This window comes from Cebidichthys violaceus, unplaced genomic scaffold (genome assembly GCF_023349555.1).
Source record: "Cebidichthys violaceus isolate CVI_PGR_0920_01 unplaced genomic scaffold, fCebVio1.0.p SCAF_8, whole genome shotgun sequence".
NCBI lineage: Eukaryota > Metazoa > Chordata > Actinopteri > Perciformes > Stichaeidae > Cebidichthys > Cebidichthys violaceus.
Window position 1 is genome coordinate 5,713,891 of NW_027176964.1, and position 25,567 is coordinate 5,739,457.

General features: G+C 42.9%; 1 protein-coding gene across 4 annotated transcripts in view; it reads right to left on the reverse strand.

Annotated features, from left to right (window-relative positions):
- carmil3 (capping protein regulator and myosin 1 linker 3) overlaps positions 1-25,567 on the reverse strand; it is a 62,381-nt gene that overhangs the window by 20,076 nt on the left and 16,738 nt on the right. For all 4 annotated transcript variants that reach the window (XM_068701564.1, XM_068701565.1, XM_068701566.1 and 1 more), the window contains exons 11-23: positions 22,962-23,071; positions 20,677-20,754; positions 16,738-16,814; positions 11,435-11,539; positions 8,503-8,572; positions 8,313-8,394; positions 6,414-6,510; positions 6,271-6,325; positions 4,679-4,851; positions 3,495-3,563; positions 3,035-3,128; positions 697-795; positions 449-568 (exon numbers count right to left, since the gene is read on the reverse strand). In XM_068701564.1, the coding sequence (XP_068557665.1) occupies positions 449-568; positions 697-795; positions 3,035-3,128; positions 3,495-3,563; positions 4,679-4,851; positions 6,271-6,325; positions 6,414-6,510; positions 8,313-8,394; positions 8,503-8,572; positions 11,435-11,539; positions 16,738-16,814; positions 20,677-20,754; positions 22,962-23,071 (1,229 nt within the window). The remainder of the gene's footprint in view (positions 1-448; positions 569-696; positions 796-3,034; positions 3,129-3,494; positions 3,564-4,678; positions 4,852-6,270; positions 6,326-6,413; positions 6,511-8,312; positions 8,395-8,502; positions 8,573-11,434; positions 11,540-16,737; positions 16,815-20,676; positions 20,755-22,961; positions 23,072-25,567) is intronic.

The window sequence follows — 25,567 nt, forward strand, 5'->3', positions numbered from 1 at the left end:
GTCTGTCTGCCATCTGATGATGAGCATCCAGTGGGTTTATTAGCTTTGTTGCTGAAAACAACACCAGTGAGACCCGTGAGAATGAAACACAACAGTAAAGTTGTGGGCTGTAAAACCCAAAAATGTTATAACGATCCGTAGAGCTGAGAGGAACTGCAAAGAGTCAAGAGTCGGGTGATAAATATCTGAGGGTTTGTCATGAGCCTTTCACAAGACATGTGATCCATTGCTAATATAAAACTATTATGTTCCCTTTAAGTACAGTACTAGAACAAAGGTAGTCTAAAGATTTCAACAACTGGTGGAAAATAACGTAATAAAATAAAAGACAATTGACTAGACAAAATACATACTTCCTAAGTTTCTGTATCTCACATCCTTTGATATAATACGAGTCATTACAGTTTAGATGTCACACACACGAGAAATAAAGCGGTGGTCCACTCACAGCTCTCGAGTCCCGGGCTTCTTTGAGGATTTGCCTCGCCGTCTGGACCTCCTCTCCTTCCTCGCTGCCTTTCAGGACACACACCTGCTGCTGCACGCGCACACACAGACGCTCCATCACCTGCGCACACATAGGAAGCATATCAAACAAACTTGAATGCGCGTAATCGTATGCAAACGGGTCGATAAAATACACACCAATGTTAAAAACTTGTTTCACCATCATGTGCACAAAATACAAACACGCACTTGTTCGGCAGTGCTGGTGACGAGGCCTTGGTGCAGCCTGAGAGCCTGTTTCTGAGAGAAACGCTGAGTCTGGTTGTTCCTAAGCAGGGCACGCTGGATCTGTCACACACGCACACGCACACACACACACACACACACACACACACACACACACACACACACACAAAAAACAAAAAAAAAGAGAGAGGAGTGCTGGTGATGACAGGTGTTTACCAAGCACAGTGTGCAGGAAACGGGAGGCATGCCCATTTGCATGGTAATATGGAGACTGAGGAGAGTTCTGATCCCCAGAAATAAAAGGGATGCCTTTGATTTATTTTCCCGACTCAGCAGGAGGAGGTGTTCCCTGCTTCATCATCTTATGTAAGGAAAGATGGACTCAAGAGCCTCGCAAAACAATGTGCAGACAAACAAGAAGAGCAAACCTAACTTTAAGCTTCATACACTACATACGCACACTTAAGATAAGAAAATGGAACATAAGGCTAAATCCATAGCAGATCTGTTTCTAATGCTAGAAATAACTTAAAGCCTAAACATGTCAGACTGAAGTAAAAATATACCAATTTTTTATTTTTGGAGATCCATCTCAAATGCTCCTTTAGCCTCCGAGCTTCTGTGGAGGCGAGATGTGTGTGAGTGACTGACAGCTGAGCCGTCAGAGAAATGGGAGTTTGACGTGCGATGTCAACAGACTTGCTCTGTTAACTGCAGCTTACAAGCCAAGTGACAAACGGCATTTAGTTAGCAGTGGTACTGACAGAAAAGACCACATCAGTCAGTATCTAAAGTGATAGCAAGCACACTTTCCCCTGATGGATATTCATTTATGGATTTGAACACGTTATGGTGCAAGATAAGACACGTATCCAGTCTAATGTTTGCACACACTCTTTTTCTCTCTTTTGTGTCTTTGTCGTAGGCGGCAGTCTGGCTGTCAGTAAATGTCACTGTCATGCAAATGACAGGATGTTAACGCTTTATGCTAATGTGGCTTGAAATTAAGCGTTTTGATTGGCTGTATGAAAAGCGCACCTCTGATGACACGGCCAGATAATGGCACATGGACACATGAACAGACGGGAGCGCCAACGTGATCGAAAAATAAAAAAAAATGTGAATGTGCACTTAGACACGGGGAGGGCGTATTCGATATTCGGAGCAAATCTGTGCGGTGCAGCAGGAAGTAGCAGCATGTTAGCTGTAAAAGAAATCCATCACTTCCCAGTGTGAGTTGTTCAAGTGAGAATGCACAAAGGTTGAACCGCAGATGTTCTCCAGGTCATATGAACAAGAGACTGAGAAATTAACAAAGAGAGATGTTGCCTGTCATCCAACATGCAGCTGCTCTCACAAAATCAGCAGAGATTAACCTGGGACCGAATCAACACCTATGAGAACAAGTCTCAACACCCTTGTTTTACCAAGGACCTATGATTAACCCAAGTTTACCACATTAAGCCTTTTACACAAACAGGTAGTGAACACGGCCCCTGCAGTGCGCTTAGGGGTGCAACAGTTATTTTAATTATAGATTCATTTTCTGATTATTTTCTCGATTAATCGTTTGGTCTATAAAATTCTGGAACATTGTGAAAAATTCCCACAACAATACCCTCAAGCCTTAAGTTTCAATCTTCTTACCCAAAGACATCTAATTTATTATGACATTAGACAAATAACAGCATCAAATGCTCACATTTAAGAAGATTGATCGATGTAATGTTTGGCAAATTTGCTTGAAAAATAGCAAATGATTGATTTATTAGCAAGATGGTTGCTGATTCATTTTTTGTCAATTTACTAATCGTTTCAGTCGTCAGTGCATCACATTGATTGGTGGTCTTAAAGGTATATCTACACATTTGTGCTATTTATAATATTGCTTCCCATGGGAATATGTCACATTTATCAATCACTCTTAACTTAGAGCATCTCTTTCACATTAGTGAAAATGGAAAAACCCTGAAAAGCTTGCCTGCTCTCTGCATATAGCATAAACCGAGCCACTATAACAGGTCTTTAGTGGATCACTGTATACATAGCCTTTTGCAATCTCTTCTGCATTGTACTGGTTAGATATTGCAACCCAAATATTCAGAGGTCTCTGAAAAGTAATTGTCTTTTCATGCAAACTTATTTATGGCACACATCCCGTGCAGGGTTTCCACAACAGCAATATAATAATCTATCAAAATGTCCGCATTAAATCATCAGAGGCAAATTACAATCATTCATCAACGCCATGAATCATCATCCCAGTAGTCATTAGGATTTTGAGGACATGATGCGGCAAATTTAGACATCACAGAGTGAAGGAACATAAAGCTCCTCTCACCTTGGTCAGGGCTTGGTCCGTCTTCTCCGGTGCGCTGCGGTGCGCCTGAGTGACATCACCGAGGGGGAGGGGCATGTACTGAAGGGTGAAGTTGCTATTAGATGGAGAGGAAGAGGGAAGAAAAGATTATATTACCCTTGTAATAACAAACAGGAAGAACTGTGATGTTAACGAGAACAAACAGGAAACACCCAGGGCTCTTATAACAGTTGTCTCCAATTCCCTAATACGCAAATACACCCACACACCCGTGTACAGCGCACACACAAACACACAAACACACACACACACACTCAAAAAAAACATGACAGTTTGACTGGCATGCACGTCAAAGAAGTGATGAAACGCTGTGTAATAGTAAACATTGTACAGAGATGGTTGTCTGCCTTTCATATGGGTGTGTGAGTGATCCGTTTTATGTGTGTACCCCCCCTTTTTTTCCCCCTTGTGTTCATCTTACTGCTCCAGCGCTCTCGCCACATCTTGGAAGCCTGTCGCCGTGGTGTTGTTGCGATCCCACGTCACACTCCTGAGAAGGATCAAACCAGCGGGAAATAAGAAGGGAGACAGACATGGGGAGGAGGAGGAAGAAGCAGATGAGTCACTATCTGATGCTCCTTAAAACACACACACGCACACACACGCGCGCACACACACACACACACACACACACACACACACACACGGCATCACAGTTGCCTTACTTATCTGCACAACAAGACGTTTGTCAGGACTTTCTGTTTTTTTGCTACATGCATCGAACGAGTCCATATCGCAACATTAAGAATGCACAAACGACTGCCTTGCAGCTAATGAGCTTCTGCCATTTCACAGTGCACATTCTCCACCTACACTCCACACTGTCTAACTCCTCTTTCTAATACATCAGTCATTCTAGGCCCTTCTTTCCTCTCATCCATCCTCCTCCTCCATCTCCACTCCTTCCCTCGACTCGCTCTGCCCTAGAAATTCAATCAGCTCAACCCAAATCCCACTCCTTCGGTGGTCTCCCTCTCCCGTCCCTTCGTAACTTCTCTCCATCTGTAGTCCATATCCAACCATTTCCCCCATCTAAATACTTCCATCCGACCCCCCCTCCCTCTGTCTCGCTTCTGTCCTCCTTTCCCCCCCCTCACAAGTTTCCACCTGCTCCTCACTTTCCTCCACCTCCAAAACACACACACACATCTTCACTCAGTCTCTTCTTTTCTGGTGCAATACATTGTATGCCTGAAGGCCATTTCCCCTCCCTGCACCGATTCTCCCCTCTAACCCGCCAACTCCTCAGTCTTACCTTCTTATCTCCAACATGGTTTTACTTTTTCCCCTCCTTGATCTTTGAAGCAATGCACTGAACTCACTGTTCTGCCTCTCAGCAACCTCAGTATATGATCTCCTCAAACCATACCCAACATACAGTATGTATTTTCCTCCCGACCCTATTCTTTCATCTAACACCTCTTTCTTTTTTAGCTTATCCTGCTGTGTAACAGAGCGCTCTGATCTGCAAGGAACTCCCTCCTTTGCTCCCATTACACACACACACACACACACACACACACACACACACACACACACACACACACACACACACACACACACACACACACACACACACACACACACACACACACACACACACACCTGAGAGTTGTGTTGATCTGCAGGGCTTTGCTGAGCATCTTGGCCCCGGAGTCCTCCAGGAGGTTGCCGCTCAGGTCCACCTTCCGCAGGCAGGCGTTGGAGCCCAAGGCGTTGACCAGCACCGTGCCCCGCTGGCGAAGCCTGGAGTCAGCCAGGGAGAGGGAATGCAGGGCCTGGAGGAGGCAGGAAGTTTAATTAAAAGGGTGAAATAAATGTGAGGTTTTATTCTTTTCTTTTTTTTTTTAATATATGGAAATGTGTCAGTGTTTTAATGATCACAACAAAAAATAGTATAACCTGTTTTTCATCCACGTTCCTGTATTATTGATTTTCAAAAATCAATAATAAAAAACCCTGGATGAATGTCAGATTTTTAAAAGCTTAAACCCTCAGCAGTTGAATAATTGATTGTTTTTGTACGTGCCAAGAAAGACCCAATGCATAATAATCTGCTTATGTGCACAGAACTCTGTGAGCGGTTCACTTTTGGTGGTGAAGTGGTGAATGGTGTCTTCTTGCAGTGGAGACACATTACAACTTTTGAGCAAACGGAAATATCACTAATCATGTAAAAATTGGTTTAAAACAACATTTCAAAAAGTCTGAATCTACAAAAGTTTTTTTAGATGAGAGCCAACATACAAATCTCCCATAACCAATTATGTTAAGTTCTTATGGAAACAGGAATTGTAGACCATGATAAGTTTAAAACAATACTTTCACAAACAAACTTGTATTCACTTTCTAAGCAGGAGTTAGACGCAATACCACTCTCATGTCTATATGGAGCTGGAGCTAGCAGCTGGTTAGCTTAGGTTAGAATGAAAAATTAGAAACAAGCAGGAACTGGCTTTGTACAGCTTACAAACAAAATATAATGTTATCTAATGAGCTTGGGTTGTGTTAACCTCAGACAGAGCCAGGCTAGCTCTTTCCCTTTCTCTAAGCTAAGCTAACCATCTCCTGGTTTGTTCCCATTTTCTCACTTACGATGCTTGCAGCCTCCTGCGACTCATGTACTGACGTGTTATCATGGAGCCCTGGATCAAATCTGTGCAGGACGCACACACACAGATGATGCTGATGTCCGTGTTGTCATCACTCACTGGGCGATTTAACTAACAGACCAATCTCTGACAAACTTGTTGTACTTCCTTTAAACTTTGACCCACATCTGTGCCTGTTAGTGTGCTTGCACACATGCATCCGAACCGCATTGAGCATGAGAGAGCATCATTGTGAGCTATCACCATCAACAGTGGTAAATAATTGAGTACGCAACTTGTCATGCTGGATTTGCAGAGCGGAGAGCAGAGGGAGCCCTGGGAGCCTCGCGAATACACCAAGACCGAAAGAATCTTGTGCCTCCATAGACAACGTGACATTGTGTGCATGTTCGCACCTCGTGTGTGGCAGGTGGGAAAATTGTGCTTAAATGCACATGAATGAGGACACAGGAATTCAAACGGTGACAAGTGCGTGTACGTGCGTGCGGCTACAAATCCGCAACGTGTATGTGTGCGTAGGCGTGCATCTGCGCGGAACGCCGCTGAGGGTTTGTGTACAATATGTTACATAACAATCCAACTCACACACTCTTCCTCTTGCACCAAATGAACCAGTTTCTGCAGAATCTCATCCAGCACCCTGAGGAGGCGGAGAGAAGAGGAAAACATTCATCATCGGGATCCACTTCACAACCATCTGTACCACTGGTTCCCCGCGTGGTCCGTACCTGCCCTTGATGTTGAAGTTCTTCCCCAGCATCAGGTGTTTGAGGGAGGGGTGCCGCGAGAACGCTGGGATGACAGCCAGCAAGTCAGCATCCAAACCTGCGCACAACGCACAACACACACACACACACACACACACACACACACACACACACACACACACACACCACTGGAGTATGAGTGCAATGCCAGGAATACTGTGCTCTCCGTAACATCTGTAAAAACCCACTTCCAAATACATGTTTGATTACATCTTACCGAAGAGATTAGGCATGAAACTTTCAGAGAGTTAAAGGGATGGTTCGGATGTTTTAAAGCGGGGAGAGTATGATGTACTTATCCATAGTTAGTGTATATCCCTACAGGAGATGGCGATTGGCATGCCCCCACTTTGGAGCAGCAGGCAGGAGTACCAGCACAGGAGCATAGCCATGTACAGCTGTGAACGGCAGCTAAAGCTATTTTAGCCATCTAAAAGAAAGGCCTAAAGCAATCAATATGAGTTTAAGTGAGCGCTACATTTAGAATGTTTTCACCGCTTTATCTTGGGACTCCTTTGACAAAAACAGGGATTTTACTTCGCAGAATATGTATGTTTTAAAAAGGGTTTGGATTCACCAGAGAGCATAGATACATATAAGCCCAATTCTAAAAATCTAAACTATCCCTTTAATATTCAACAAAACCAAGATGAGAGGATAACTTTCATATCAAACTGAAGAAAGACATGTTTTTACTACACAAATTGCTGGGCTGTCACACCAGTGACTCATCATTTACTCTGCCAGGTGCTAACATTTCTGGCTTTTAAAGCTCAGGTTTTTTTTTCCCCATCTCATGGTCTGTTTTAGAACAAAATCTCACTGCCCACTGAAATGTCAACATACTCTTAATTACCCTCCCACCCACTCATATTCTCAAAAGCTCAAGGATAGAGGATGCTGCTAAGGGGAAATGGTTACCATGGCGAGATATTTCAGCAACAAAGACTTAAAAGCCTCATTCAGAGAGCAAAAATATCTGTGATTAAATAAAAAAAAGTGAGTTCATGTTTGTGTCAACGACAGGAAACTGTGACACGACAGAGCAGGGCTGGTTAAGCGCTGAATGAGTGCGAGCAAGTAGTAGCTTCAAGGTTAAAGAATAACTTTATTGTAAGACCAACGTGTGTTCTTTATACGACAACCGTTGTCGAGCCTCTTTTTCCTTTTCCTTTACCTTGAGAGGGAGAGTTTGAATAGAAGTCGGATCCCTCTTTAATCTGGTCATTAGTTACTTTCAAACATCATGTTGAGGACATCTTTTGCTACAAAACATTCAGAACATTATTCCAATACTCATAAGATTATGATGGTTGTATGTAGGGAGCCCGTGGGCAGAATTTTGCTGTTCTGTGCAGTAGAGGCTGATATCCGTATTTAGTTTCTGGAATGGGCCAAGCTCCAAAATGCTGGATCCAACAATTCCCAAAATGCAACTCAATAAGATTTCTTTTTAGCTTGTGTAGCGAAGCTTTTTAGCTTTCTAATAGCAATTTTAAGAGCCCAAGCGTTCTGTTAAAAGTGTTAAATTAACTTAAATCCAAGCCGAGATAACGGCAGGCTGTTACCATAGGATGAGCTAACTGAACTTCATGTGGAAAATCTGTGCAGTTCCCCTTTAGTTTCAACGCTTGATTCACTACGTCTGCTCTAAAAAGATGTATTTAAAAAGGAAAAAACAGATCAACAAGGTTTCAAAAACTGCAATGTGTCTTAATCTGAAACTCTAATTCAGATTAAGCCTGAGTCTATCCTCTGTGTGTGTGTGTGTGTGTGTGTGTGTGTGTGTGTGTGTGTGTGTGTGTGTGTGTGTGTGTGTGTGTGTGTGTGTGTGTGTGTGTGTGTAGGCACGTCTCTCACCATTATCAGAGATGTCTAAAGTCCCCACGCATGAAACTCGAGGAAACAGCTCCTGAATCACCCCAGCGCCGGCTGACCTCAACTGTGGGAGCAAAGACAGAGAGGAGTGAGACGTGACGGGATAGCCGTGAGCATCTATCTATGACGAAGATGAGCAGGTGCACTTACAGCACAGACTAACAGAGCATACCTCACAGCTGCTGATGTCCAGGTGTAAATCAGAGATATGAGGGTTATTGGACAGACCTAGGAACAGAGCCCTGAAGGAAAACACAGGCAGGGTAGGATGGGAAGAGAGAGGGAAACAGAGCGGAGGGAAAAAGAAGAGATGGAGGGAGAGAGAGAGAGAGAGAGGGGGGAAGGGAGAGATTAAGAGAAAAGCAGAAAAGGAGAGAGTGGAGAGAGCAGAATGATAGGTGGATAAGAAGAAAAGGAGGAGAAACAAAGGGCAATTAATGGAAAAAGGCAAGGCAAAAATGACAGAGAAAAAGATCAATCCCACATGAATCCAATTGCTTCTTTTCCTGCCTCGAGCAACCTCAACAGATCCTCCGACTCCCTGCCGCCACATCCTGCACCGCGTTCTCCTCTGCACAACTACAAGTTTAGAGCCATCTTAAAGAACTTAAAGAAGAGTAGCTCAAAAAAACCAACAAAAAACAAACAAAATCTTCAATATTTATTCTGGGGAAGTGGCCAATTGTTGCTCATGCACGAAGGCCCAGCTGGATACAAAAGGAAGACTCTATTTGCACATCAAGGCTCAGCTGGAGGTTGATCTTGTGCAACGAATACACATTTAAGAGTTATGCACCACGAGGAGGTAATGAGGAGAAGTGCTAAGTGGGGAGTCCGCTCCGTCCATTTCGGCTGAGATCCATCATGCAGCACACAATCGTCTCTATATTGTTGTTGGCAGTTTGCTTTGTTTACTCCGCTATTGATTGTGTTTCTTGGCTAGGAGTAGCTAACAGCGGGCTACACACCTAACAGAGAGACTGTAATATAGCAGCACTCCGTCTATTCTCTGAGGGAAACATGCCTTTTTGTTTGGCTCTTTCAGCCCGGTTTAGCTACAGTCAGATCTCCTGATATAAGGATACAGAGTCCTGCACAAAGACACGTCAGCGGGGCGGACGCCAGCCAATACGGGGGCTTCAATCTGTGTCCTGTTATTGAAGGCCAGTCGACCAACATAACCGTCCACCTTCGAGGGAAAGTGTTTGAAACCAAACGCGGGCCTTGATGATTGAATCTCGCCGATGGTTTGGATGCAAACTGCACTCCGTATGGTATGAGCTATTTTAGTGTTCAAGCCTGACACAATAAAAAAAAAAAAGATCTTTTATTTTAAGAGTCTCCTCTTTAAAACGTTCACAAAAGGTTGGATATAAAATGTAAAAGGGCTTCAGCAGTGATCGTTCCTGGGTGTAATTTAGACAGTGTTTTAAACTAAAGCCCCTCACAGCATCACGAGTGGACACATTTTTAGCACGAGTGGCCCCAGTTTATTCCTCACCATATTCGAGTTTTGACTAAATATCGTCAGCAGCACAAATGCTTGTTGACACAGAAAGGCGGCATCAGATAACAACAGCCGGGAACGCACTTGAAGAGCTGAGCAGTCAGAAATAATGGGCTACATGAGTTGCCGTACAAACTACTTGTATCATGAACCTTCTTCATGGCTGAACGGATCTCTACATTTATGCGAGCACGCAGCTGGAACCCGAGAAGCAACACTGGCTCCACCGCTGAAAAAAAGGAACCACGTCTCCTACGCCTCCACATTGGCTCATTTACAGCATTTCATTTATTAATGGGCTTATTACATTTCATTTACTCCTACGTGCGTGACAAATTCATGATAGAAATGATGAAAGATGTTTTGTTACTATTCAATAAAAATGTTTTTTTGAGAAACAAATTAATTTCTTTTAACATTTCCAATATTCTCGTAATGTCTAAAATAGTCTAAATGTCGCCTTAGATAGAATCTAGTAAGATCTGTATCTGACTTTATCCATCACTTCCTATTCATTTAACGTATCATACAGCGACATACTTTGTTTTCGCTTCCACAATGGTGACTTTAGTCATCTTTCTCACAATACATCAGCTTAATATTGCCCGACGTGTGTCTCAGTGCATCCACTTGGCTTTTATTGCGGCATACTTTGTCAGCTCAGTGTGTGCATTCTGTCCAGAGGTTCTCTGAATAAAGAAGAAGCCACAGTTTGCCAATTGGCTGTCACAGAGGGTGATACACTAGTCACAGCTGATCACCATCAGTGGAATATTCATGACACAACCACACCAGGAACGTCACATCCAATGCTGGATTCTTTACACTTGAATATGTCCCTCGACTCCCTTTGTATATGGACTTAATTAACATGCTTCTGGGTTTAGATGGGGCTTTGGTAACTTCATGACGATTGCACCTGGCACTGAATTCGATTTTTTTTTTCTAATTTACTTTTCACGGATCACTTCCTCTAACAAATCTGGCCTTAAAAAAAAAAAAAACACATTGTGAGAATCTTGACGGTGCATTTTTTGAAGGTTTGTTTTGACGTGCTTCTAGGATTGATTTGTTCATTTTGCATTTATTTATTCATATCTCCAAGAGATGGATTTTGTAAGTAGCATGGCCATATGCATCTGTTGTTACCTCCCAAGGTTGTTTGGAGGATAACATCTTTAACACATCCTTTTTTTTTTTTGCTGTATGAAATTAGAATTATTCATATACAGGACAACAAATGCAAAAGGGGTCAAACTGAACAGAGGTTACTGTAAGATGTACAGATGCTCCCTTATCGTCTGTTTCCTCGCCTGTGACAGAGGGCTTTTTCTCATTTCTCAGTTTTTACATCCTCGATTCCTTTCATCGTCGCGGCTCCTCGCGTCTTAGTCCCTCCCACCTGAGATGCGAGCAAAGGAGGCAAGGAAGAGAGAGACGAGGAGAGAGGGGTCGAGGCAACATCTCCTCGAGAACCGTTTTAGGAATTGAGAGATCCTTCAAGATGGCCCGCTGAGATTTATTTCCGGGTATTATTTAGCAGGGCGGAGACGAGGAGGCGCGCAAATAGAGCAACAAGAGGAGCGGAGTAACTCACCTCAGTGAATCAGGAGGGACTTTCACGGAGGCCAGGCTGACATGGGTCAGGCTGAATGCGGAGCTGAAGAACTGGCGGAAAGTTGGCAGAGAATCTCTCGCTTTCCTGGAAAAGAACAGAAGACAAAAAAACAAAAGATAGGATTTGGAAAATGTGTAGGAGTGGAAGGGAAGAGCAGGACATAAAAGATAGAGCGCGATCAATAAGGCGGTTAGACGGACAGAAAATGAAAGGAGGTGAGCAGATGATGGGAGCCGATAAGGGGACTGATCGAGACGAGGCGGCGGATGACAGAGGGATCTGAAACGCTGACAGAAAGTGACGGAGATTTTGCGGCAGACGAGAAGAGAGCTGTCAAGAGAGGGAGCGCGAGGGAGAAAAAGGGAGAGGAAGAAGGGGAGAGTAGACAGATGCCGGCAGGTGACATTTAGGTCAGTATTGTATCAAGCAGACACGGAAAAGGTGAAGTTGGCATTAATTAACTGCCAACAGTTTAAGAAGGTAACGCTGACCAATTATCCAACCATCTGCTTGGCATATACAGCGCATTAGCCTTTCATCAGAGAGGAAGGACACAGCGTGAGTGTGTGTGTGTGTGTGTGTGTGTGTGTGTGTGTGTGTGTGTGTGTGTGTGTGTGTACACAACATCCCTCCGAGAGCCCCGACACATGAGGGGACCGGTCGTCTGCGTTCTCGGGATTGATGCAGTACACCGGTTACGAGCCGCGTTTAGAACATGTCAAAGCAGCCAATCTGCCATTTCAGCCCCTCACGGCACAAATAATTCACCACAGGGGAGGATGAGGGAGACAGCGGGAGGGAGGGAGGGAGGGGGAGGAGGTATGGGGGCGATGGATGAATTCATCTTTCAGAAAAATTTGTTTGTTTTTCCAAGAAAGTACCTCTCTTCAGCTGATGCGTTGTTTACTTGAGCAGCACAGAAAGACTTTTTTTTTTTTGTTTTTCATACCGCTCATTTGTTTCCCAGCATCATCCCGATAAACAACAAGTATGGCCGTTTGCGACGAGGCACTTTGAATAGAATGTTTAGTATGACTCATCATTTTAGTGTATTCATATACGACGCAAAAGTCACTTTCTTCAGAAAATCTAAAGGAGCAGCAAAAGAAGACAGAGAACCACTTATGTACAATTATTCTACGGCGTTTCATGTCGACCTTTTTTCACGGCTGAGTTTGACTGATCGAGGCGGGAAAAGCACAGGTGTAACTAATTTCGCTAATGAGGGCTCAGCTCCTGAAATGGAACGCGGTCGTTACGAGCTACAGCTGTGCGTTTTCTTGCTGCGCGACTTGTAAAAATGTCTGCAAACGTGTTTTCTTTACTTTGATCAAACTCATTGTCTTCTACCACAGAACCAATTCACACCAGATGCTTGATCGTTGGTCGTTTTCTTTCAAACATAAAGCCACACATCATAGAGTAATGGAGTAATTAAGACGACACTTTGAGCTACACTCTCGCGACGACAATGGGAAATACAGACTTCTAGCAGGTGTAATGTTTACCATATGTTCCCTTTCTTTATCTAGCATGTTAGCGTCTTAACAGTTGTAAAATAACAAAGACAACAGCACAACAGCAGCTGATGGGAATACCGTTAAGTTTTGAAGGTAATTTGTCATAAAAAGTAATAGACAAAGTTGAAACTGAAAAGTGACAAGTCCCATGACAATCCATCCAATAGTTGTTGAGATACTTCAGTCTGGACCAACAAGCAGACATTACGCTAAAGCAACGCCGCTAGTGGGGGTAGATAAATGACCTCACTGTTTGTGGAGTCTATTTCTGTATATACATGTATGTACAGTATGTTACAGCACAGAGATAGTGACCTTTACTACTTTAAATCCTGCTGACACTTCAAATACGCTCTTAACTATGAGCTGCATTTTAGTGTGTTGACTACCGCACAATTGCCGATTCACAAAATTGTTGCTGAATTATATACACAAAAAATAACTTTCTTATGAAGTCAAATGTTGAAGCGTTTCATTCTTTATATATTATATTTACCATGCATATGCCTCGTATTTACAGTTTAGATCACATAAGTTCTTTTTCTAGAACAGATTCTTCAACTTCTTTCAAGTTTATTCTAACCGACTCTACTTATATTATGTTTTTATACTTAAGTTTTTATTTGCTCCCAAGTCTGTCTCACACCGCTGGGGTTGCAGCTGAAAATGTAAAGCTAAAATATTTCTACAAGGGGATGAATAAAGCAACACATTAACTTAACAGAATACACAAATGTGATTATAGTCAGCTCTACTCCGGCTCTAAATGGGCAGCGATATCACACATCTCTTAATTTACTCATTCACAGTCTGCGCTTTTCTTGGCAGCTACTTCCTGCATTTGGCAGTTTAAACTGTGTTACTTTTAGACTGGATTAAGGGTTTAACTTCTTCATATTTGCCGAACAATATAGTTTTCTCTTTGTAAAATATGCCGCTCTGCTGACAGTAGACTTCGTTAAGACGGACAGCCAAAAGAAACCCGGGGTATGTTAAACTCGCTTTTTAGTACAGGCCCCTGGAATCAGTGCCTCCTTTAAATGACACTTCATCTTACTCCCGTACAAATACACAACATGACTCAAGACCCAACATAAGATACTTAAATATCAAATGTTTCAACTGCACATTTCTCAGTTGTGACACAAAATTCTTTCTCAGAAAATGTGCCCTTTTGTATTGATCATCATTTAATCTTATTTATTAAAGGTTACATCCACAAAAAGTTACCTTCAGATAGAGGATTTCTTTCAAAATAAAACCCCACATCATTTAACTTCAGGAAAATATCAACATGACCCGACTTCAAATACTTGATGCAAATTCAGTGTAAAACAACACATCACCAGCCGTCAGCAGCAGATTTGTGTTGTGTGTGAACCTCTAGGACATCACTACTGAAAAGCTGCTCCGTGGTCTCCTCTCCGATTACCAAGCCAACTTTCTGGTGTACCCATGTGTTTGGAGCAGCTGTTTAATTGGTATGAGAGCTAGTAATGCGACTGGCTGAGAATACAATGAAAAACCACTACGCCCCACCAATTTCTGTTCCGCTTCACCACATTCCTCTGTGCATATTGCACCTGTGAGTAGAAGCCCTCATTGTCCTTGTGCACCAAACCGCTGCTGTACACGGACTGCTATGATTGCACTGTTAAAGAGGAGACTATCACAATTTGAACTCGACAATGACGTCTCTCATAATGCTCAGACAAAACCACGTTAGTTTGGTTTAAAGATGAAACTGTATGCAGCGAGAGGAAAGGAATAAAAGAAAATGTGAGACAAAGACGAGAAAAAAAAAAAGCAGGAGAAAATCAAAGTTATGAAGTTAGAAAATGGAAAAGGTCATAAGGGAGTGAGCAATGGTGGGAGGCACAAAAGAAAAGAAAAAAAGAACCAAGATGAAGACATTAAGAATGTAGTGAGGGGAAAACCCGGCAGCCACATTACAAGCTGCTGTCATTGCTATTGCGATAACCTCCCAGTGCGTGGAACGCCAGCTCCTCTTTGACCCATTTGTAATGATTAGCATACCAGCCTGTCAGGACTCCGCTGATACAGAAAAGGCCTCTGTCGCATAAGTAGATAGTGTCACTGTCTGTCGCACTAAACGCTCTCCATGGAGCTGCATCAGCAATTTGTTACAACACGTGTACGTGTGTGTAACTGGATCGACATGAACTGCTGCTTACGGTTTCTCGAAAGTGCCACGTCTGTGTGTGTGTGTGTGTCTGTCTGTGTCTGTGTGTGTGTGTGTGTGTGTGTGTGTGTGTGTGTGTGTGTGTGTGTGTGTGTGTGTGTGTGTGTGTGTGTGTGCGATGGGTGAGGGGTCTGAGGCAGCCCGTTCCATATTCATGAGCGGCAGCCGGGCGGTTCTTATCAGCCCGGTTCAGCTCCGTGGCTCCGTGTTGTCACCACAACACGGCGGCCGTCTGCCCGGCAGCACTGAGCCAGAGAGTATTTAATAGCACAAGACCCACGACCGGCAAGAGGTGGGATGAACTATGGAGGGAGGGAGGCAGAAGGGAGGATGTGAGGAGAAAGAGCAGTGGTAAAGGGGATGAAAGTTGGGAGGATGTGAAGAGGGAGGAGGAGCGATAAGGAAAGGGGAAGAGGAGAAAGGAATATAAGCGGAGAGAGAGGTGGAAGGAAAGAGGGGGAGAAAATGAAGTAAACAAGATGATTGAGTGAGGGAGGCAGTAAGCAAAAAGTGAGGGATAAAAGAGGAGAAAACAGCCATGGAAAAGGGAGAGATAAAAACCAGACAGAGAAGATAGATGGAGCGAGGATGTGTCCAGTAAAAGGAGCGTGGAATGCTGGGAAATTCAATCTTTCTCTTAATAATGAGAGAGCCGTGTGGTCAAGAGCTCCACAGCAAGAAAAAAATTCACATCATAAAAAAATAAAAATAAAGAATGAAGGGAGACCGGTGAAGAGGCGAACAAGAGGTGCAGCCAGACAGATGCAAAAAGTAAAAGATGGATCAAGAGATTCAGCAGATACAAAGAAAAAGGCCGAGCGACAAAGAGAGAGAGAGAGAGAGAGATAGAAATGCAGGCGTGGGAGCCTGGGGATTGGAACAATAATTCCCATCTAAAATGAGTCTAATTTTTCACCAAAGTTTTTTCTCAGTAATTCTGAAATGCAATATGCTGAGCAGGGGAGCTCCTGGGCTCCACGACATGAGAGCCGGAGCCGCTTCTGCCTGCTAGCTAGGTACCCACCCACCCACCCACACACACACACACACACACACACACACACACACACACACACACACACACACACACACACACACACACACACACACACACACACACACACACACACACACACACACACACACACACACACACAAAAAGACTTGTGGGCACACAAACAAGTGCTTGACAGATGGAAAACTTGTTAGCAAACCGAGACATGTGTACATTAAAGACAGACGGGAACACATTCTGCACACGCAGGCACGCACACGCACAAGATATATATATATATATGCAGCAAGCCAGAACAAATTAAGGGGGCGAGCCGAGCGTGCACGCCAATTATGTCAGTGAGGTCCAGGGCTAAACACGAATCTACAGCAGAGAATAAATGAGGATGCTCGCTCCGCTCCTCCTGACTGGAAATCCTCCAGAGCTGTTTGGCTGAGTCAGAAGGAAGAAAACCAACGTTATTTCTTTATGGGGAGAACCCCCCCCCCCCCCCCCCCAAAAAAAAAAAACATAGCGGGGATTTACACCCGAGGTGAACGCCCACCTGTGAGAGAAGGAGTTCTTGGAGAGGTTCAGGTAGGAGAGGTCAGCACAGCAGCCTCGCAGCAAGGCCCCAAACAGCTGGCAGAGAAACAGAGAGACAGAGACACAGTGATAAACGAGACGTTCACTACAGCAGAATGGGAGTGTGTTGTATAACACTTGTTTTGGCTCTTGAGCGCTGCACAAATGATTAAAGCTGACACAAATGCAATTTAAACACACTAAACAGAATGACGCTGCTGTACGTCCTTCTGGGCAGAAGCCTCTTCAATAAAAAGGTCCCTAAATGCATCATGCTAGTATTAGAGACGGCATTAAATAATAGAATTTCATAGAAGTCTGACTCTGCAAATTGGTGCGTGAAAAACAAAAACAAACAAAAAAACAGAACAAATGAGACGTTACTGCTGGTCAAATCAGGACAAAGCAGCTGTTGCAATATGTTTTAGGATTTGTTTGATCCTTTTCGTGCCATATGGTTTGGGTTTATAGAATAACACAACCTTTGTCATTACGTTTATGCGGCCACACACACGCGCACACACACACACACACACACACACACACACACACACATGCGCACACGCATTAAGCATCTACAAAGTGTGACAGACCATCTGAGGTGAACATCATATTCTCAAACAAACATATTCAAAGAACAAGCATGGATAATTTAGGCCCGAATAGTTGGGAATGTAATTTCCCATGTACTTGCCCATTTCAGGGTTAATGCCCTTTAGCTCTAGCAGCTGAATGTACAGCAGACGTTGTGTACGGGAAGTGCTCATCAGTCAGAGAAAGTCTATCAATTCCTGATAGTGCGAACAAATGGGCAATAACAAGAGTAATTCTATTATGCTGAATCAGAATCAAGTTGAAACCAAACCAGCTAAAAACAATGAATGACTTACATTATCCGATTTGTTATTCTGAAAATCCATCAAATGTCAATTTCCACATTAAATATGGTATGGTAGGAAATTAATTGTGCCGTGTCAATCAAATTTCCCCTTCTTATGTGATCAATGTGACATCATGCAGCTATACAGCCATCCACCTAGCTTCCATCAAAGTGCATATCCAATCCCGCTCTCGTCTTGTGAAGATCTGGCTCCATTTCAAACTACAAGGTTCTGCTAAGCACCAGAAATGAATATACAGGAATCTGACTGTGATCCATTTAATCTTGAAATAAAGATGAGATATGCATGTTTGCTGGACAGGAGAGAGCTCTAGGCAAATGGGATCGGCATCAAAAACCAATTTCTTGCAAGACTTTTAGCAGCATCTCACCGCTTGCGAGAGGTTAAACTATCGGAACAAATCCATTTTTTCCCCTGGCAGTGTGATCCATCACGCAAATTGACTAATCGACCGTTGTCGGTACATCAACGCAGATTAAAAACAGGAGCTTATTAATAATTCAATCCAACAGCCCAACACTAAAAAAGACAAATTCTCCTGCAGACAGTTCCTCTCTAAAAGGATAAATGACAATTAACAAAACAGGTCATGAAGCAGCCATCCCAGAGAGCACTCTTTCAGTCTCAAGGGGATTTTTAAGGAGAAATAAGGGGAGACAAAGTTTGAGAACTTGCAAAGAAAGCAGAATAGATGCAGGACTTCCACTCATGCACGTAATTCAATACAAAATTGATGGCCCACATTTACGGGGAGGAAGGAGGATTAGTTTCACTGGGAGGACTATTTCCTCCTGCGACTGATTCCTGCCTGACAAGCTGCCAGCTCCTTGGGGTTTAAAACTGCTCGAGGGAAGTGCAGCGAGGAAAGAAAGCAAACACACGTGTAGTAAAGTGCAAGGCATTGTGGTAAAAAAAAAAAAATTCAAGGGAGTATAAGAAGTATTCGAATCCTTAACTTCGCAATTCTGGAGAAAGATTGATGATATTTGAACTCAAACAAATACCCCTCCAGATTCACCGTCTCTCTTCTTACAGATGTTGCCTTTTCTCTTGTCCTGTAAACAAGCACTAACGCCTGTTGCTGATTGGCTGGAGTTGTATTGTGTGGCCGTGTAGGAAAACTGCTGGCTGCACCTTGTTTTTTATACTATTTTATGATTTACATTTTTCCCCAAACAGCCATTTAATGCGTTTACGTTGTATAATTACCTCTTTATATGGTAGTTGTCTTGTAAGTGGCGAAGTCCGCCATTTCCATGCTGGATCAACATTTCCTTCACACATACTAGGAAACGATGCATGTAATCCCACATTATTGATTGTAATTTCATCTAACCGATATCAGCCTCAGTGTTTCACTGTTCACTCTGCTACAGCTGTGTCAGAGCTGTATCAAATTACTGCGAATGCAAGAAGAAGATCTTCTACTGCTGCTAGCTCGCAGCACCTGGCGAAACACAGGGTGGCTTTTATTGTGAAGCGGTCACAGGAAACAAAATGTATTTGTCACTGAGGTTCGCACACAGCGATAGTTCTTCAAAAATAAAGGTAATTTTGTTTTACAAAATGTTCAAGAAATGAAACGAGAGAATTAGGCAGGTTGAACACTGGAACTGGGAATAGTTGATTTTAGAAAATTCTTGAAACAAGTTGATCAACATAAAAATAACAAGTTGAAATAATCCGGTACTTCACTTTTGCATAAAAAAAAAGAAAATCCTCAATTCCAAACTAAAATAACTTGATAAGAAGGTTCCTTTTATAACTGAATAATGCATCATGTTTCAAAGGCCGATTATCTATTTTGTATTAAATAATTATCTTTCAAATATGCTAAGTAGAAACTACAGCTGTCAACATATGTGCTAGAGTAAGTACAAAATCTCCCTCTAACATATAATGGAGTACAAGCATGATATGGAAATAGTAAAGTACCTCAAAGCTGCCCTTAAGTACAGTACTTGAGTAAATGTTCTAAAGTTACATCCCACCACTGAGAGGAACACTGTACTGAATCAGCAATGGGGTTAAATCAAGTAGGTGAAAGTGTTGGTCTAAAACATGCAGACCAGCAGGGACGCTCGATTTGTGATATGACGACTCATGGCGGTGTGGCGAGTGTGGAGTTCAGACACCGAACCTCCATGTCAGCAAGCACCGGTCCTGCTGAGGCGTCGGAGAGCAACAGCACAAGTCTCAGTAGCTCTCTGGCTGACTCCGACCTCTTACCTCCCAGCAGCAGGGAACACAATGAAATAAGATATTTATGTCTGTTCTATCGCAGGTGATCCCGTCAGCAGCAATGCAGCACTGACAAAGCAGCAGAGCGACGGGATATTAACACGAAACGTGACCTCCCCTGTTCGGCCAGCACAATTCACAAACCTCTACATCTTCCGGAGGGACACAGACAGTAAAAGCATCCTGTGTGCGGTAGTAACTTTCAACATATTTCCACCGAGTCTTGTTATATTCTCACTGAACCAGGAAGAACTGCCATCTCAGCGGTAACCAGCAGGGGCGGACAAAATTCAAGCGCAGTGACTGAATTCCTTCAAAAAGAAAGCTCTGTCATCCTCTCACCCCTTAGCATAGCTGCTAATGCGGCAAGACGCCGCTTTGTCACAGAGGCAGCCGCGCTAAATTTAGACATGGTAACAACACAAAGTCATCCTTCTGAAGTGATAAAGATGTGAACAAACGCTTGAAACAAAGGCTCCTGTATGCTATTCATACAATGCATCATTGGTGAAAATCCTAAGAGGCTATACATTTCTATTGTAGAGCATTCTAAGAGCTTTTACCATCGCCCAAGGAATTATGCACAGAAAAGCTCAAAGACAGACTGGGAGTCTACTGAGGTAACATTGTTTTTGTGTGGAGGGCCATTCATATTCAGGACGCTACACCCCCCCCCCCCCCCCCTTCTGTTTCCTGGCCTGAATCCCATCCAAGAGATGAGATCAGAAGGACATGTGGGTTGGATAGTGACCGTCACAGAGACAATGAGTACAAACCGAGTCCACGGTGCAGTCTGTCCCAGACAGGTCCAAATGGACCAGGCAATTGGGCTGGGCCAGGAACAGGTAGAGGTTCTGCACGGGAAGAACCAGAAAGTCTTTTAGAGGATGAATGTGAAAAATATACATACATACATGTGTGTGTACTTATAAAAAATAAACATATTCATCGATCCTTGTGGATGTTTTCATGTTTTGCAACATTGAAGCAGAGTAGATTTAATGTGGCTTTTTTGTCACCGATCAACAGAAAAAGACCGTTTCACGTCAAAGGGAGAAATAGATCTAGGATGAATTACTAGTGTATCAAATGTCATATATATTCAAAACTGCTATTGAGGTTTTGTCTTTTGTCATATTTTATGACATCATCACCCTGAACAAAATGAAAAAAAAAAGGTTTTGTTATTGTAGTTATATAATTTAAATTGATGGTCCTATTAGATTGCTGCTAGACCGACCCGTTAATACAGGTGCATGCTTCCCTTTGTGTGCAGCAAGCAGGGGAACAAATCCTCTCTCAGTGAAAATGTGGTTTTACACCAATAAATATGGACTGAAGCCGAAGATTTTGTGAGATAAAAACATGTTCTGTTTTCAATAAATTCTGACTTTTGGACTTAACAACGCTCTGGAGATATTGGAAATATCTGGATCACACAAGTCGGAAACAATCTCATAGTATAATACTGAGCGTCCATATAGCGTTTTCTTCTGGCAGTAAGGCCCTTGGGAGCGCTTCATCCACAGTGACGACACCAGCGTCTCTCTGAAAAGTTCAGAGATTTTCAAAAAGAAGCGCTCGGAGCGGCTGCACACGAAGCGCTCTTGTGTTGGCGCTCAGAAAAAAGAAAAGAAAAAAAAAAAGTTATAAAGGACACTCCGTCTTAATCTTTATCTGCAACTGTGAAGAAATACTGGGTTTAAACAGAATGATTAGACATGCAAAAAATATATAAAGCTGCACAACATTCAAATGTCAGCTTCAAAGCTCTGAACTATGAATTACAGATATAAGAGCATATAAATTCACCTCCTGAACATTCCATGGAGGACAGTTTAACGCAATCATTTAGAAACAGAAGGCTCATGGCACAGCTGAGAATGTCCTCAAAAACTGAGTTTGAGTTTACAAGAAGGGCCTCAAGGAGCTCCAGTCTTCAGCGGCACCGGTTGGAGAGACTGTGCAGACAACAACAGGTAACCAGGTGCTTCACCTGCTGCAGCTTTACGGTGGCAAAGAGAAAGACACCCAGGAAAAGGAAAAACCTCACACGAAATCTAGGCTGTTTGTCAGAAGCCAGGTGGGAGACTGTGAAGTCAGCTGGAAGGGGCTTTTTACCCATCATATCATCAGAAACACACTGCAGCATCCCCAGTGTGAAGCAGCATCATGCTGTGGGGACGCTTCTCTGCAGGAAAATACTATATATATATATATATATATATATATATATATATATATATATATATATATATATCCTGGATGAAACCTGATGCAGTCTTTAAAAAAGTGTTTTTCTGAGCAAACAAGCATAAAGCAAAAGCTCCACAGGTAAAAACAACAACTTGAATGTCCTGGAGCAGCTGAGTCCACATCTCCATCCAATCCACAATCTGTGGCTGGATTTGAAAATGACATTCACTCACAATCCCTGTGCAACATGACAGAGTGTAAGCAGTTTGGCAAAGAAGAACGGGGTCGATACTTGTGCAACCATGTATTTTACATTTGTTATTAATTTAGATTACTAATCGGTTTTCAATTTGACATTAAAAGGTATTTTTCTGTTGCCACATTAAATTCAGCCATGATTTAATTGTACTCAGCGTTCCATCTAAATGTTTCCATCCACTAGTTTTATGCAAAAGTTATGAATTTGTCCATCCTGGTGGTGTAAGTTCTCCTGTCGGGTGTCATTAAACTACTGCAGAAGAGCATCAGTCAAACCTCAAATACAGTGGAAAACCACGATGGAAAAACGTAGATGTATAGTATTTCTGTTTGGTTCACATATTCATTAGAGGAAGGTTACAGTCTCCTCATCGCTCCACACAGAACTGATGGTTCAGCTAAATCAAATTTTCATTATTTTTAATTCATGTCATGACATAGTTGATGTGTAAAAACGTGTTGTTTTTTTCTGAATTTCTGGCATTTTTACTCAAAGTTTTGTTATACGGAAATCAAAAATGTGCATTAAACAGGTGGATGAAGACACACTTAACTTAATAAAACTTTTTTTTTTAATTATTTCTGCGTTTGTGTGGGTGTCCCTCACCGTGGCGTCTTCTCCGGACAGAACCCCGGGGTTTTTGCTGAGATCCAGATGCAGCAGAGAATTGGAGTAGTCGTCACTTGAACACAAGGCCTGGGACAGAGTAACCACACCTGACGGGGGGAGAGAAGACAGGACCCAGAGGAAGAAATGCAGAGGTAGGGATCAGGAGTTTAGATAAATGCATCTTCGCATCATTTAATAATCTTATAATCATCCTTTTTTTTTTTCACTGGGCCAATTTAAAGCTCTGGACATAACTTATTAGCAACTAATGAATACAAAACTCCATAATGAAAGCGGATGAGCAAGCTATGTGGGGAAAAAAAAATAATTGAGCAGAGACTAGTGAGCTCATATGGCAGGTTAGTATCAAATAAGCTTTTGGGGGAAGCCAGCAACTTTTTTTTCCCAGCATCCAAGTGGACCAAAACAAAAGAGAATCACTCTCTCAAATCAGATCACAACACAATTACACCCACGGGCCCGATGGAACCCCTCATTAAAATCCTCACCCTGCAAGACTGATGCAAAGCACAGTGCGCCATGGCAAGTTCAGGATTAAATATAGACACGAAACACGGGAGAAATATCTGGCAGCGGCAACAAATATAAAAAAAAAAAGTCTACAACCGCCGTTAATCTTTGTGCTATTCACTCGACGCTGCATCATCGATTATAGACAGCAGTTGTAGGAAGTGACTTTTTCCTGCTCTCAAGAAAGAACCCAGCTACTGCATGTGCTGCACTGAAGCTGGCAAGGCGCTAAGCTCTTCATCCCTAATTTGTAGCGATTAGGAGCGAAATGAGGGGAAGAGGAGACAGGGCGTTTAATCCCCCACTTCATCTATCCATCAGCCTTTTAGGAGCCATCCGGTCCGTGTGACAATGTCAAGTGTGTGGGAGCAAGGGTGATGTATCGGCCTATTTGCATGTCTGATTACATCTCAGAGACGCGTGTGTGTGCGTGTGTGTGTGTGTGTGAGAGAGCTTGTGTCGGCGTGTGTAGGTGTTTCGGAGACAGAGGGGAGAGGCAGAGAGATCTATAAATATTCAACAAAAAAAAAAAAGCTCAGCCCCTGCAAAGTCATACCTGCACCCACCATTCAAGGTCAGCACCATCACCATCACCACATTCCTCCGGAATCACTGTGTCAAACCCCCCCCCCACAGTGTGGTTTTTCCATTTATAAAGTACACAATCGAGGTTGTTGTGTTGGGCATGTGCACAACACTCAGCTTTCAGCCTTATAATTATGTTTCAACGCCTCCTCAGCCTTACAGCCCTACAGAAGGCAGAGAGCAGTCACTACAGAGGCAGAGGAGTTGGGGGGGGGGGGGGGGGGGGGGGGGGGGGTAGCTTTCAAGCTGGCCAGCCAAACCGTGTAACAGATAGAGAGCTTGTAATGCCTCCGTTTTATGCCACTTCAGGCTGGTTATTTTAGCCCTCAAAATACTCCCATAGAACCTATAAAAAGCAGACACTGCTTTGTATAATCCTCCCAGAATGCAAAGGGACAACGCAGTATTTACAAACCTGGTTGTATCTGTACTTTTTGCTTTTTTGTCCATTTTAACTATTTACAAAATTAAACTGTAATTTGTTTATAGAGCTTAATCACACCAAATCACATGAATTTCATTAAGTCAGTTACTGCTCCTTTGCTACACTAGTCAGCTTTAGCCACAGTTCAGCTGCTCTTTGGGTGGAGGGGGGGGTTCCTCAATAAAACTTGCTAGCCATCTCTCTCTCTCTCTCTCTCTCTCTCTCTCTCTCTCTCTCTCTCTCTCTCTCTCTCTCTCTCTCTCTCTCTCTCTCTCTCTCTCTCTCTCTCTCTCTCTCTCTCTCTCTCTCTCTCTCTCTCTGCGACAGACGGTGCAGTAAATGTGATAGTGGCATCAAGAGCCCAGATATCACCAAACCAGAGCGCAGTGCTGCAGTCTGCTACACAGAGACCCAAAGTAACGTGACAAACATTCAGTGAAACTTAAGGCTGCTAAACATCGGCTTTTATAATCAGTGCCCATAACACAAAAGAGGTGAATAGATAATAAAGAGAATTAACGTTTTCAACTGAAGAAATGCTCCGGGTGAAAACCTTCCTCAGAGAGGTGTGCAGAAATTACACCTCCATTGTGTTGTGGAGGCAGTTATGTCATATACAGAATCTCCCGCCAACTGATGTTCTAATGTTGGCAACGCTATATTTTCACAAAAGTGTTTACCGTCCATGGCATAATCATTTCTGTCCTGAGCTTAACTTAATTTTGTCCAGATATGTAGTTGCTGTGTTAGTCTTTTTAGGGCAGTATGCTACTCTACTGCAACTCAGTATTCAAACCATTATGTGAGCTTAATCAGATGATTGAGAGAACACCATTACCCATGAAAATAAAAAATCCCACAACATACGCTATAATGACCAAAAATGCTATTATAATTCAGCTATTAATGTATGGATTTACATCTGCAACAATATGATCCCTTTGACTCTGCTGTAACACTAGTGCTGTATTGTCTGGGATAAAAGCAATAGAATTGGGACACTGTACTAATGCCTGTGTAGGATTTTAAGGGGAAAAAAAACAAACAGATCAACTGCTTATGA